Here is a 13,977-nt window from a genome sequence, read left to right as displayed (position 1 = left end):
TACTTTGAAGAATCTGAAATATTTAAATATATTTTGATATTTTGATTTAAATATATTTTGATTTTGATCCCACGTATGCTGAGCACTTGATTAACACTTTTTTGGTTACTACATGACTCCATATGTGTTACAATGTAGAAACTAGTAAAATAAAGAAAATCCCTTGAATGAGTAGGTATGTCCAAACTTTTGACTAGTACTGTATATATGCACTGCGTGTATAAATTATTAGCAACACCTTCCTAATATTGAGTTGCACCCCCTTTTGTTCTCAGAACAGACAGAATTTGTTGGGGCATGGACTTCACAAGTTGTCGAAAACGTTCCACAGGGATGTTGTCCCATGCTTATTTATTTTTTATTCCAGACTCTGAAATTGCTCCTTCTGATATTTCTTCATTTCTTTGTTTGTACTCTTGTGTGTATTGTTTTGTTTTGCTAGGTGTTATTAGAAGCAGGATAATTTCTCTGCACCTGTTATAACATCTGCAAATCTGTGTACACGACCAATAAACTCTGATTCGATTTGTGTGTGTGTGTGTGTGTGTGTGTGTGTCCAGACCAATTAGATTAATGGAAATCCCAGGTTACGCGGGCCGGCATGACGCACGTCTACAAAGAAAGCAGAGTGCTTTCCATGGGTCAACCACAGTTTCCGTGGGTTAACCACAATTCTTCCCTTTCCATGGAGCAACCACAGAGCAGGCTCAGCTTGCCCGGCTGCCATAAATTGTTCAGTTTCACGTACACAATGGGGATGAACCAGAAAGATCAGTTTTAGGCTAGACCAACTGGAATTCTTTACAGTTTTGTTGTTTTCCTAAATGCTCAGTTCACTTGCCCCAGGCAATAGGGCAACCCATAAGGTTCCTGCTACAAGTAGGTTCTGGAGTTTTACCTAGTTACATCAGGAAGAAGAGATCTCTGTGGTGCCACCTCTGCTCCTAGTCTCTCCTGTCCTGTTTGAGTCTTTATGTGTGATTGACTGACCCAACAGGATTAGTGGGCTAATTACAGCTTTGGAGAAAGAGTGAGAGAGAGAGGGGGTGGAGACAAAAGGAAGATGGAAAAGAAGGACAAAACAGGCGAAGAGGGAGGGCAATGAGGAAGAAAATGAAGAAAGCATTAGAGGTACAACACACCCACTTTAGAATGTTATTAGTTGACACAAGGAAAGTATATGTTTTGGAAAAACTTAATTTTACTGTATAGACATTAGCAAGTATTTACTCAAAATGACACTAAAACGGTAATTACATAGTTAAAAGCTATGAATTACAAGCACCAGTAGATTAAGATACGTCAATTGCTGACTTTGCATTTTGGAAACTGGCCTTTCTCTTCCATCCCTTCCTTTCCCCCACCCCCCACTAACCTTCTCTTTCTTATCCATCCCTTCCTTTCCCCCACCCCCCACTAACCTTCTCTTTCTCATCCATCCCTTCCTTTCCACCACCCACCCTCACAAACCTTCTCTTTCTCATCCATTCCTTCCTTTCCCCCACCCTCACAAACCTTCTCTTTCTCATCCATTCCTTCCTTTCCCCCATCCTCACAAACCTTCTCTTTCTCATCCATCCCTTCCTTTCCCCCACCCTCACAAACATTATCTTTCTCATCCATCCCTTACTATCCCCCACCTTCACAAACCTTCTCTTTCTCATCCATCCCTTCGTGTCCCCCACCCCCACTAACCTTCTCTTTCTCATCCATCCCTTCCTCTCCCCCCACAAACCTTGCACCTAAGAACTTATGAAAAATGTATGATGATGGCTCAGATCACAATCAATGTCTTACCTCTCTCTCTCTCTCTCTCTCTGTCTCTTTCTCTCTGGGAGACTCAGCACTTCGTACTGCAGTGGTTTAGGACCAGCAGAGGGAGTTCCTATTACATCATAAATGTTGCCAACTGAAATCTGATCTGAGAATAACATTAACAGGAAGGAGGCACCAGGAAGAGGGGAAAGGAAAGAAGGGAGGGATTGATCAAAGAAAGTTCCGTCTGCGAAAATTGGGGATTTGTTAAGGGCGTGGTCTGCTGTTGTGTGTGTTTGTGTGTCTTTGCACACCCTTGCGAGTGTTTGCGTGGTGTGTGTGTCAGGTCTTTCTTGTTTCTTCTCTGTCATTGAAAAGTCCTGCTGTAGTGCCTGGTTTGCTTTGTTTACAGATTGTGAAATTTGGCTCACGCATGGGTGGGCTAGTTGAAAAGTTCAAAGGTTGCTGACTGCTCAGTATAACTTGGGAGACTGTAGTCCCAGCCAGGGAAGGAACTTTCACCTACACCACACGGTAAGACTGCTAGCCTTACACTTTTCTCTATACCATGTCGAGAGTTCTTACCTGTCTCTCATATGGATTCCTTTGGATGTTAGTGACTGAGTGTGAGTGTGTGTATACTTGCACAGCTGGTGTCTGTGTGACTGCACACTTGTTTGTGGGAGGGGTGTTTTGTATACATACAATATGTGTGCCTTGAAGTGCAGAAACTGAGTGGCCGGAAAACACATGCTAGTATATCAGCTGATACATTTCCTGCTTGCCTGTTTGTCCGGAATTGAGATTTCCCTTGCTCTCTGGCACAGTGAAGACAAACGAAGTGGGTCTGTTCATATGACAGAGTGTTAAAGTTCAGGACACGTTATATGACAGAGGGTTAAAGTTCAGGACACGTTATATGACAGAGGGTTAAAGTTCAGGACACGTTATATGTCAGAGGGTTAAAGTTCAGGACACGTTATATGACAGAGGGTTAAAGTTCAGGATGTAAACATTGTTGTCAGTGTATGGTGACACCATGGTGGATTTATACAACATGAGCTCTGAGAGCCACTTTATATATTTATGATCGAGCATTTCAGAAACACCAATCTCTATGAAAATAGCTTTATGCTATTCACAGTTGGTTTCCATAGAATGTGCCATGCAAAAAAAATACATTAGGAGAAGCCACTTATAGATTAGAGCACAGGTGGCCAACCATTCTGGAGAGCTTGATTATGTAGGCTTTTGCTCTAGCCTTGATTCAGCTAATCAATGTCCTGGTGAGCAGCTGATGAGTAGAATAATTTATGATAGATTGGGATTAGATTGAGGGGAAGTGAGAATAACATGGAGAAAGACAAAGACGGACAGAGAAAGACAGAGAAAACAGAGTGTGATAGAGATAGAGACAGAAACCTGAAGATGATTCCCCTGCTCTTACAATAACCCAGTGACACAAAAAACAGTGATAGGATATCTGAGTCAAATTTTTCAACTGTGGATAAGTAACATACAATGAATAGAAGCTATGAGGTCAGGCCTTAGTTTCCTGCATAGAATAGTTTTACAATGGTTGTTACCTAAATGCAACTTTAATTATTATTATTTTTTTAAACCTTTATTTAACTAGACAAGTTAAGAACAAATTCTTATTTTCAATGACTCGCCTAGGAACAGTGGGTTAACTGCCTGTTCAGGTGTAGAACGACAGATTTGTACCTTGTCAGCTCGAACTTGCAACCTTTTGGGTACTAGTCCAACATTCTAACCACTAGGCTACCCTGCCGCCCCAAATGGATTCATGTAAACATTACAGTTTTGAAAACAAAGTTTGTCCAAAAAAAGCTGTCTCCTGGCACAATTTACCACAGGTATGGGGTAAGTTGAGTTGTGTGTAACAATCTCCTTCATCTGAGGAACAGGAAAGATCGGACCAAAACGCAGCGTAGTAAGTGTCCATGTTAATTTAATAAAACAACATAATCACTTTTTTGTCTTTTAATAATTGTAAGTATCTTTTAACACAAGCTTAACACCTAACAAACGATTATAACGCGTTTAATTAACACTCATTGTTACCTCATATCCCAGTGATAATGCTTTGGATTGCGCATAGGAACTAAACACTTAAATTTGGTCAACTTGCCAATGGCTCAACTTACCTCATGGTCATTTCATACTAGGCTTACGGACCTCATATTAAAGCTTATAGAGACCCCAACGGATGAATAGAATAATCTTAAAATGATCTACTTTTGCTTCGATAAGCGTCATGAAACCTTTAACACAAAACATTTATTTTACTTGGTAAAAATACTTTTTTTTGGAACTAACTTTTTCCATGTGGTTTCTTCCTTCACAGACTCCATGAAATGATGACCTCTTCCTAAATACTTGGTCAAATGATTCATTTTGTGTATGCTTTCCTAGAAACACCGGTGGCTCAACTTACCCCTTTGGCTCAACTTACCCCACTCTCCTCTACCCATTGTTTCAAATAACACCGCTGACCCTCACTAGCTTGCGAAAACTGTAAAGGTTGGTGCATTCATAGTTAATGAACGACATTTGCAGAGAGAGAGAGAGAGAGAGAGAGAGAGAGAGAGAGAGAGAGAGAGAGAGAGAGAGAGAAGAAATGTCTGTATCTAATCGTTTTTTAGTGCAACCATGGTTAATGGTAAACAGCTTGGATGCTAACAATGCTCCTTAACTGGAATCTAAACAATTAACTTAACCTTACCAAGCCTCAGTTCATATAGTAAACCTGGACCAAGGAGCCCATGAGGAATCACTTAACCACCACCGAGGACATCGGAACCAGAAGAAGTAATGGTCTTATTGCGGAGAGTTGTCCATAGTAGACTGTGAACATAATAATAATAATACCTCTAGGGCCTCTGGGGTTATTTAGGGCATTGTCTGACTCCTGTACCTGTAATGAGCAGTGGTGGCACCACAGGTCCCAGAGTGGTGGTTCAATTTTATTTTCTTCCTGATTGTAACCAGGTAAAACTCCGGAACCTTGTTCTGGGGCAAGTGAACTGAGCAGCCGGGCAAGTTTAGCCTGCTGTAATGTTGCCCCAGGTGATTTCTTTTGGCTGAAAAACACAAAACTGTAATGAATGACAGTAGGCCTAGCCTAAAACATATCTTTCTGGTTTATACCCATTGTTTAAGAGAAAGATTAACAATGTATGGCATTCATAGCTAGGGGTGCTGAGGAGGCTGCAGCACTGGCTGATCAAATAAGAAATGCTAGGAACTAGGCCTTTATTGCTCCTGTATGAGAAGACAGAAATACTCATCAGCAGATCATTAAGTTCATTAAACTAAATCAGAAGTGGTGAAAAGGGCTGAGGCAAATGTCTGCTCACCACATTACCATGGCCCTGGTAATGTGTAATGCGATAGAGAGCTCAAAGATGACTATTTGCTTACACTGTGGTTATTATTTTACAATACCCCTCTCTCCCCCCCCCCCACTCTCTCTCCCTCTCTCTCTCTCTCCCTCTCTCTCCCCCTCTCTCTCTCTCTCTCTCTCTCTCTCTCTTTCTCTTTCTCTCTCTGGCCAGCAGATGGAGCCAGTCTCTCTCCCACCGCAGTCCCGTGTCGCCCTCTGCGGCGGCACCCATGGTAACGAGATGTCGGGCGTGTATCTGGTGAGGGAGCTGCAGAAGTTGGAGAAGGTAGGGTCGGCGACCTTGACCACAGTCATATCCAACCCGCGTGCCGTCCAAATGTGCAAACGCTACACCGACGTGGACCTCAACCGTTGTTTCACCGACGCCATACTCAGGTAAAGGTTGCCATAAGCACAAATGAAACTACGCATGCAATCAGTGTGATCCAGCAAGGGATAGTCCACCACAACTACAGATTTATCCTATCATCTTGCCACTAACAAGTATGGACCTGTTGGCAAATTAACTATTCAGGTGTGAACTGTATGAATCAAAGACGAGATCTTACAATGCATTGTAAAGAGACAAGGAAGCATACACAAGATAGTTTCCAAATAATATATCCCTCCACCGTGGAGTCAGTAAATTAACAATGTGGTCATGGCAACATTTCCAGATAACTTTGTTTTGGAATATTCTGAACCTTGCAGCCTGGGTTGTTATGTGCCTGGCTACCAAGGCCACTACTTATCTGAACAGTCTATTAAAGTTTTTGCATTTATGGGACTATATCATAATTCATTCTTAGTACTTATTGATACTCAAGATTTACTCAACCCTACAGTGCTGAAGGGATGACATCCCACAGAGTTTGGTGGCATTTACTTCCTCCTCTCAGTCTCTCACCACCATGGATGAGTTGTTGGTATTCTCCCATGCCAAGGCGATACATCTTTCTTCTAGTATGTTCACTCTCTGTTTCTGCCTCTCCCACTCCCACTCTCTCTTTCGCTGTCTCCATTCTCTCTCCCTCCCTAGTTCACCAGTGACGGACGCCACTCCGTACGAGGTGAGGAGAGTCCAGGAGCTGAACACTCTACTGGGGCCCAAGGGCAGCGCGGGGGCCATGGACCTGGTGTGTGATCTCCACAACACCACAGCCAACATGGGCCTCAGTCTCATCTCCTACTCTGCCCAAGACTGGGTCATCCTGCACATCTATAGACAAATCCAGGTGAGCAGAGTTTCAATTCAATTAAATCAAATGAGGGTTAAGGACAAGGTGAAACTGATCCAAGACCTGATCTTTGAAACAACGTCCGCTTGTCCTTAGTTGTACTGCCAGTCCCCAATGTGGGCCATCAAATAGGCTCTCTATGTTGTTTTGTTTCCGTGCGTGGGAATTAAGAGCGATCTTCTTTGGACACTGTGTTAACTAACATCCAGACGGGCTTCAATGCCATACAACTCTCCTTCCGTTGCCTCCAACTGCTCTTAAATGCAAGTAAAACTAAATGCATGCTCTTCAACCGATCGCTGCCCGCACCTGCCCTCCCGTCCAACATCACTACTCTGGACGGTTCTGACTTAGAATATGTGGACAACTACCAAATACCTAGGTGTCTGGTTAGACTGTAAACTCTCCTTCCAGACTCACATTAAGAAAAAAAAAATAATCTAGAATCGGCTTCCTATTTTGCAACAAAGCGTCCTTTACTCATGCTGCCAAACATACCCTCGTAAAACTGACCATCACCGATCCTCGACTTCAGCGATGTCATTTAGAAAATAGCCTCCAACACTCTACTCAACAAATTGGATGCAGTCTATCACAGTGCCATCGTTTTGTCACCAAAGCCCCATATACTACCCACCATTGCGACCTGTACGTTCTCGTTGGCTGGCCCTCGATTCATACTCGTCGCCAAACCCACTGGCATCAGGTCATCTACAAGTCTCTGCTAGGTAAAGCCCCCCTTATCTCAGCTCACTGGTCACCATAGCAGCACCCACCCGTAGCACGCGCTCCAGCAGGTATATCTCACTTGTCACCCCCAAAGCCAATTCCTAATTTGGCCGTCTTTCCTTCCAGTTCTCTGCTGCCAATGACTGGAACGAACTGCAAAAATCACTGAAGCTGGAGACTCATATCTCCCTCACTAGCTTTAAGCACCAGCTGTCTGAGCAGCTCACAGATCACTGCACCTGTACATAGCTCATCTGTAAATAGCCCATCCAATCTACCTCATCCACATACTGTATTTATTTATCTCGCTCCTTTGCACCCCAGTATCTCTACTTGCACATTCATCTTCTGCACATCTATCACTCCAGTGTTTAATTGGTATATTCTAATTACTTCGCCACCATGGCCTATTTATTGTCTTACCTCCCTTATTTTACCTCATTTGCACACATTGTATGTAGACTTTTTTTCCCTACTGTATTATTGACTGTATGCTTGTTTATTCCATGTGTAACTCTGTGTTGTATGTGTCGAACTGCTTTGCTTTATTCTTGGCCAGGTCGCAATTTTAAATTATAACTTGTTCTCAACTAGCCTAACTGGTTAAATAAAGGTTAAATAAAAAAAAATCTGTTTTAAAGGGAAAGTGGATAGTTAATCTGACTGTTGCTGTCATTGAGACGATATGCTGGTTGGAAGCATTGCTGTCTGGAAGGGGAAGGAAATTATTCTGTCTCTTGCTGTCTTTAACCATGCTTCCATCCACAGTTTTTATGCGAGTAAAGTCACACTGTGTAACAAAAATAATCATAACAGCTGTGATGGAAACAGGAAGACTCGGTACAATTTATCAATGTTCCTTCGATATGGTGGGATCGTTTTGCGTAAAAAAAATGTATTATTGTAAAGAAATGGCGGTGGAAAAAATATTGATGTAATAACCACCATGAATAAGTCAACTTGGAGTCACACGGTGATATGATGTGTGGTCCTCCCACTACGACTCGGGAAACTATGCAGTTTATTAGGTTACAGATGGTGAAAGTGCTTGATGCTCCTTTCCAATGAATATCTCGAGTCTTATTCTGGTGACATGATGATCGATGCTTGACTGCCGTTTGCCAAATAAAAAACATTTTTGCTCTTATCCATAATAATATTGTAACGTAGACTAGCCTACCCTCATAGCCTACCCGCACTGTATCTGCAAGCTGTTGTGCGCTGCGGTTTACTAGAGTGCGAGTGCCAAGAACATTTGCTATTTAACTCAACTGTTTTTTTTTGTTGTTGAAAATGTGATGGAAACACATTGCGGAAAAAGTACATCTGGTGGAAACACATCACTGGTGGGAAAATTGGCATATTTTCTTTATGCAGATTTTAAAATATTCGTATGAAACTCTGTTCCCAATTGGATGGAAACTTAATTTGGCTGGCTGGACTGATTGGAGTGTATAATTTCAACATGACTCTATTACTGTCTTAAAGGGGAAGTGCATGCACCATCTGACCCGGTTTCTATGAGAAGGGCTTCATTTTACTGCTACCATCTGGGTTATATGGGAGTGTAAAGTGTTAATCTGTTGTGTTCTCAGAGGAAGATCACCTCAGCGCCAGTGAGGTTTATCCTGCTGGATCTACCACTAGCTGAGGCCTACTCCCAGGACTCCCTGGGCAAGCATGGCTTCTGTAAGTGCTTGTGCAGTGTGTTCATAGGAAACACACCATGCAATCTTCTTCCTGTCATAGGAAACCAGTGTTTTTTTCCTGTATGTTTTCCCATTTACATGACAAATGTATTCATTCTAATGCTGTCACTCCACAGCAATAGAGGTGGGACCTCAACCCCATGGTGTGGTCAGAGCCGACATCTTCAACATCATGAAGGAGGCAGTCGACCAGACACTAGATTGGGTCCAGTGCTTCAACTCAGGTACTTGAACTTCCATCAACCGTAAACATTGCTGACCCCTCATATCCCCTACACACAGAGTACACAACCCTTGATCATCGCTACCTGGCCTACAGCCTTGGTCAACAACAAGAATAGCATTAACATCATTCATACCTACAAGCATTTAGCTCCCACGTACCAGGAACAGATACAGTTTGATTTTCTTCATGCACAAGGGCCTACCATTCAACACTATGTTGTCTTCACGGCATTTGTGGTTATTGTATTTTGTATATTTTTTCCTATCTTGTGTACTATAACTGGCCTGTGCTCTTGTATATAATGTCTATGTATGTATCAAGACAAGTTCCCTTTCAAGAGAAATTACATTTTCAATTCTATTCTAGTCATTAACCAATTACAAACCATCTCTCATCTTATCTCTACCAGGAAGTGCCTTTGAAGGAGGCGAGGTGGACGATGTGTACACCTTCGTGAAGAGTATAGACTACCCAAGAGACCCAGAGACCAATCAAATCACTGCTGCCATACATCCCCAACTACAGGTTCAGGAACCTTCTGCCCTTGTATATAATTTAACCTTCCTGCAGTTGGTTAAAGTCCTGTACACTGACCCTTAAATGCATAGCTGCTGCAGCACTCCCTGATAAATTGAAATACTTCTTCCATAATTAGGCAACAAAAATCAAATGTTTTCTCCTAAAGTTATATTACTCCTGTCTGAACAGTCATAAATGACATAATTCAAAATACTAAACCAGAGTGCATATTTTAGCCACAGAGGATAAATAGCTTCTAAAAAATAGCTGTGGATTAAGTTTTATCACAAGCACTTACAGTTGGGAAGTCCGCAATTTGGGCAGCATGCGAGCCAAGTATGAAACAGGTTGTTGAGTTGTGGCCATAGACATAATCCCAAAAATTATTTTAGAACCTCTAACCATGGAACTTTGACTGTTAAACTCATGGGTACACTATCAATGGCTGCCAGTTCTGACATGAATGGGAACTGTCATTTTTGCATTATATTTCTATGGGTGGTTGCAGCTGCCAGTTCTGACATGAATGGGAACTGTCATTTTTGCATTATATTTCTATGGGTGGTTGCAGCTGCCAGTTCTGACATGAATGGGAACTGTCATTTTTGCATTATATTTCTATGGGTGGTTGCAGCTGCCAGTTCTGACATGAATGGGAACTGTCATTTTTGCATTATATTTCTATGGGTGGTTGCAGCTGCCAGTTCTGACATGAATGGGAACTGTCATTTTTGCATTATATTTCTATGGGTGGTTGCAGCTGCCAGTTTGCCTTTCGCAAATTTCAAAATACAATTTCGAGAAAAACGTAGGCCTACCGTTTGAAAAGTAAATGCCTTACTGCCGAAAAATTTGAAACAACTTTTGAATGAGTCTGAGTAAATAGCACTGTTTTTCAAAGTAGCTTATCTTGAGATATTGGCACGAGCTCATCGGCCATCACCAGTGAGTAGCCTCTGCTCCATCTTCATCATTGGGTGAATCAGTGTTACTGGGAAGTGTATATTGTAGCCTACTGTAGCCTATACTATATACTGTATACAGTATACTACATATCAGGGTTTCCGATTATGACAAATTGACGCCGGACAAGTCGTTGGGAAGGTTTTTATTTATCGGACATTTGAGAAGTTTACCGGTAGTCCATATGCATTGGGTGCTTAATCCATTAGAGCGTCCACCCACGCAGCCAACGCCAACAATAAACTATGGATAATGGCCAAATGTATACATGCTCTTAAAAACAGCCTATAACAAATTACAAAAACACTATTCATTTTGTTTCCATGTTTAGCATAAGCAAAACTTCATAGCATATTGTTTTATTATTTTTTTTAGTTTCCTAAAACAATAATTGTCCACCTCGCGGTTCAGCTGTCAGAGATTTGTACGCTAAATGCATCGTATAGGCTTAGGTGTCCACTATATGAGAGAGAGAGAACTGCCTTCATATCATAGGCCTGCAGTATAATAGGCTAGCAGCCACACCGTTTCAACATTTTATTAGGGCAATATCAAAAGTAAGTCAAGCCATTGTTTACAGGGAAACTATGAGTAGAATATTATATCAAGACATACACAACCTTACAGTTGGAATGTAATTTGGCCAAAGAAAATGTCTCAACAGAATGAAACAAAACCTTCACAGAAGATATAAACAGTCTATATTGCAGAAATGACCAAGAAAGGCAAGTGCCTACCGTACTCAACACATGCTGACAGCTATAGGCTAATGATATTTATTTTACAAAAGTTACTTATAACACATCTTAAGTTAAATACAGAGCACATCATTAAAAAGACAGCTCAAACTTAATTTAGCCAACATAAATGCCTCAGCAGAATGAAACAAAACACATTTAGCATATTTCAAGAATTGGTTTAGATGAATAAATAGGCCTACAATAATAACAATGATATGCAGATACAAACAAACAAAAAAAGTTAAAAAATGGCATCCTACCTGAATAGCATGCTGCACTGTTCAGACACATCAGATGATACAGTGTCCCGTAAAGCGGAATTGGTCACCTTCTAAAGTAAACAACTCCCATGTAATCTTAATCTTTTTGACCTGTTGCATAGACATACAATGATGTACAAAATGTCCCAAATTTCCTCACGGTGTCTCTTACAGCCTGTTCGAGTTCAGTGTGTACTGGCAGCTATCGTTCCACAGGAAGCTTATCTTAAATCACAAACAACAGATGACTTAAACATGAGAGCAGTGGACCAGGCCTTGAAGAGTGAGCGGCCTCTAATTTAATATCAATCCCAATGCTCAATCTTCTTCAAATTACTAAAATATTGCATTATTGGATTGCTATCTGAAAGCCGATTACCATTTACTTGTTACCTTCACTAGTCTCCATAATCTGTTTCCTTCAACCAGGACTCTCTTCTTCCCAATAGGAAGACTTTCTCAATCTACTACTTATGTACACTGATCACTCCCAAGCAACATTCTGCTTTTCCCCCTATTAGAAGGTTTAAAACAAAACAAACGATAACTTTCTCCATGTTGGAAGGCATTGTTCTCATTTTAGTATAATTTCACAGCATAGAAGTAGTACATGATCTAAATGCAAAGCATGCTGATGTGAATCTCTCTCACCAGGACCGTGACTTCTGCCTCCTCCATCCGGGAGATCCCATGTTCCTGATGTTTTCTGGGGAGATAGTGAAGTACGAAGGGGTAGAAGTCCTCCATCCCTACTTTGTGAACGAGTGTGCGTACTATGAGAAGAGCATCGCATTCCACCTGGCACGAAAGATGACACTCACTATCCCCCCCTTGCGAGTGAAGAGAGATTGATGGGGAGGAAAAGAGAGACCATTTGAAGAGCGGGAGAATTAAAGGAAAAACACGCACAGAGCCTTAAGAAGCACTTACTAGTCTAACCTCATTTTCAATTGATTTTTTATTATATTGTTTTTAGTCATCACCAAATATTATCAGGAATACTGTATGTGAAAGGATGCACGGTTTAATGCCATAATCTAGTATTTCAATTAAACATGTACATTTTCTGTTTAATTAGTTGTCTTCATAGTGATGTAATGTTGCATTTCATTGCTCCATCTAAGTTTGTGCTAGGTACAGACAACACCTTTGAGATAGTTTAATGCAGGAAAAGGTTACAAGGTACACTATATATACAAATTATGTGGACACCCCTTCAAATGAGTGTATTTGGCTATTCCAGCCACAACCGTTGCTGACAGGTATATAAAATCAAGCACACAGCTAGCAATGTCCATAGGCAAACATTGGCAGTAGATTGGCCTGACTGAAGAGCTCAGTGACTTTCAACGTGGCACTGTCATAGGATGACACCTTTCCAACAAGTCAGTGAGTCAAATTTCTGCCTTGCTAGAGCTGTCCCTGTCAACTGTAAGTGCTGTCATTGTGAAGTGGAAACATCTAGGAGCAACAACGGCTCAGCCATGAAGTAGTAGGCCACACAAGCTCACAGAATGGGATTGCGAATGCTGAAGCTCTCGTAGGGGTAAAAATTGCCTGTCCTCGGTTGCAACACTCACTACCGAGTTTCAAACTGCCTCTGGGAGCAACTTCAGCACAATAACTGTTCATCGGGAGCTTCATGATATGGGTTTCAATGACTGAGCAGCCGCACACAAGCCTAAGATCACCATGTGCAACGCCAAGCGTTGGCTGGAGTGCTGTAAAGCTCGCCGCTATTGGACTCTGGAGCAGTGGAAACGCGTTCTCTGGAGTGATGAACCACGCTTCACCATCTGCCAGTCTGATGGACGAATCTGTGTTTGGCGGATGCCAGAACGGTACCTACCCTAATGCATAGTGCGAACTGTAAAGTTTGGCGGAGGAGGAATAATGGTCTGGGGTTGTTTTTCATGGTTCGGGCTAGGCCCCTTAGTTCCAGTGAAGGGAAATGTTAATGCTACAGCATACAATGATATTCAAGACGATTCTGTGCTTCCAACTTTGTGGCATACATTTGGGGAAGGCCCTTTCCTGTTTCATCATGACATCGACCCTGTGCACAAAGTGAGGTCCATACAGAAATGGTTTGTCGAAATCGGTGTGGAAGAACTTGACTGGCTCGCACAGAGCCCTACCCTCAACTCCATCAAACACATTTGGAATGAATTGGAATGCCAGGCCTAATTGCCCAATATCAGTGACCGACCTTACTAACGCAGTTGTGGCCGAATGGATGCAAGTGCCCGTAGCAATGTTCCAACATCTAGTGGAAAGCCTTGCCAGAAGAGTGGAGGCTGTTATAGCAGCAAAGGGGGAACCAACTCCAGATGAATGCCCATGATTTTGGAAGATTTTCAACGAGCAGGTGTCCACATACTTCAGGTCATGTAGTGTATCAACGTAGAATGTCGTCATGCAAAAATCAGCTC

The 13,977-nt window shown here is 41.9% G+C and overlaps 1 protein-coding gene across 5 annotated transcripts; it reads left to right on the top strand.

Annotated features, from left to right (window-relative positions):
* Positions 1 to 1,955: 1,955 nt before the first annotated feature.
* LOC139418834 (N-acyl-aromatic-L-amino acid amidohydrolase (carboxylate-forming) B-like) lies at positions 1,956 to 12,619 on the top strand. 5 transcript variants are annotated; one of them, XM_071168563.1, is made up of 8 exons: positions 1,956 to 2,289; positions 4,192 to 4,299; positions 5,337 to 5,557; positions 6,201 to 6,396; positions 8,724 to 8,817; positions 8,954 to 9,061; positions 9,473 to 9,588; positions 12,200 to 12,619. In XM_071168563.1, exons 3-8 carry the CDS (start codon positions 5,337 to 5,339, stop codon positions 12,395 to 12,397), a joined length of 933 nt encoding a protein of 310 aa, XP_071024664.1. In that variant the 5' UTR covers positions 1,956 to 2,289; positions 4,192 to 4,299; the 3' UTR covers positions 12,398 to 12,619. The 5 variants fall into 5 exon arrangements, with proteins under 5 accessions (XP_071024664.1, XP_071024666.1, XP_071024668.1 ...); XM_071168565.1 differs by having other exon boundaries at positions 5,334 to 5,557; XM_071168567.1 differs by lacking the exon at positions 4,192 to 4,299 and having other exon boundaries at positions 2,028 to 2,289.
* Positions 12,620 to 13,977: the final 1,358 nt, after the last annotated feature.

Source organism: Oncorhynchus clarkii, chromosome 10, assembly GCF_045791955.1.
Source record: "Oncorhynchus clarkii lewisi isolate Uvic-CL-2024 chromosome 10, UVic_Ocla_1.0, whole genome shotgun sequence".
In the NCBI taxonomy this organism is placed as follows: Eukaryota; Metazoa; Chordata; class Actinopteri; order Salmoniformes; family Salmonidae; genus Oncorhynchus; species Oncorhynchus clarkii.
The sequence above is the reverse complement of the archived record's forward strand: the minus strand, read 5'-3'. Positions and strand labels throughout refer to the sequence as shown.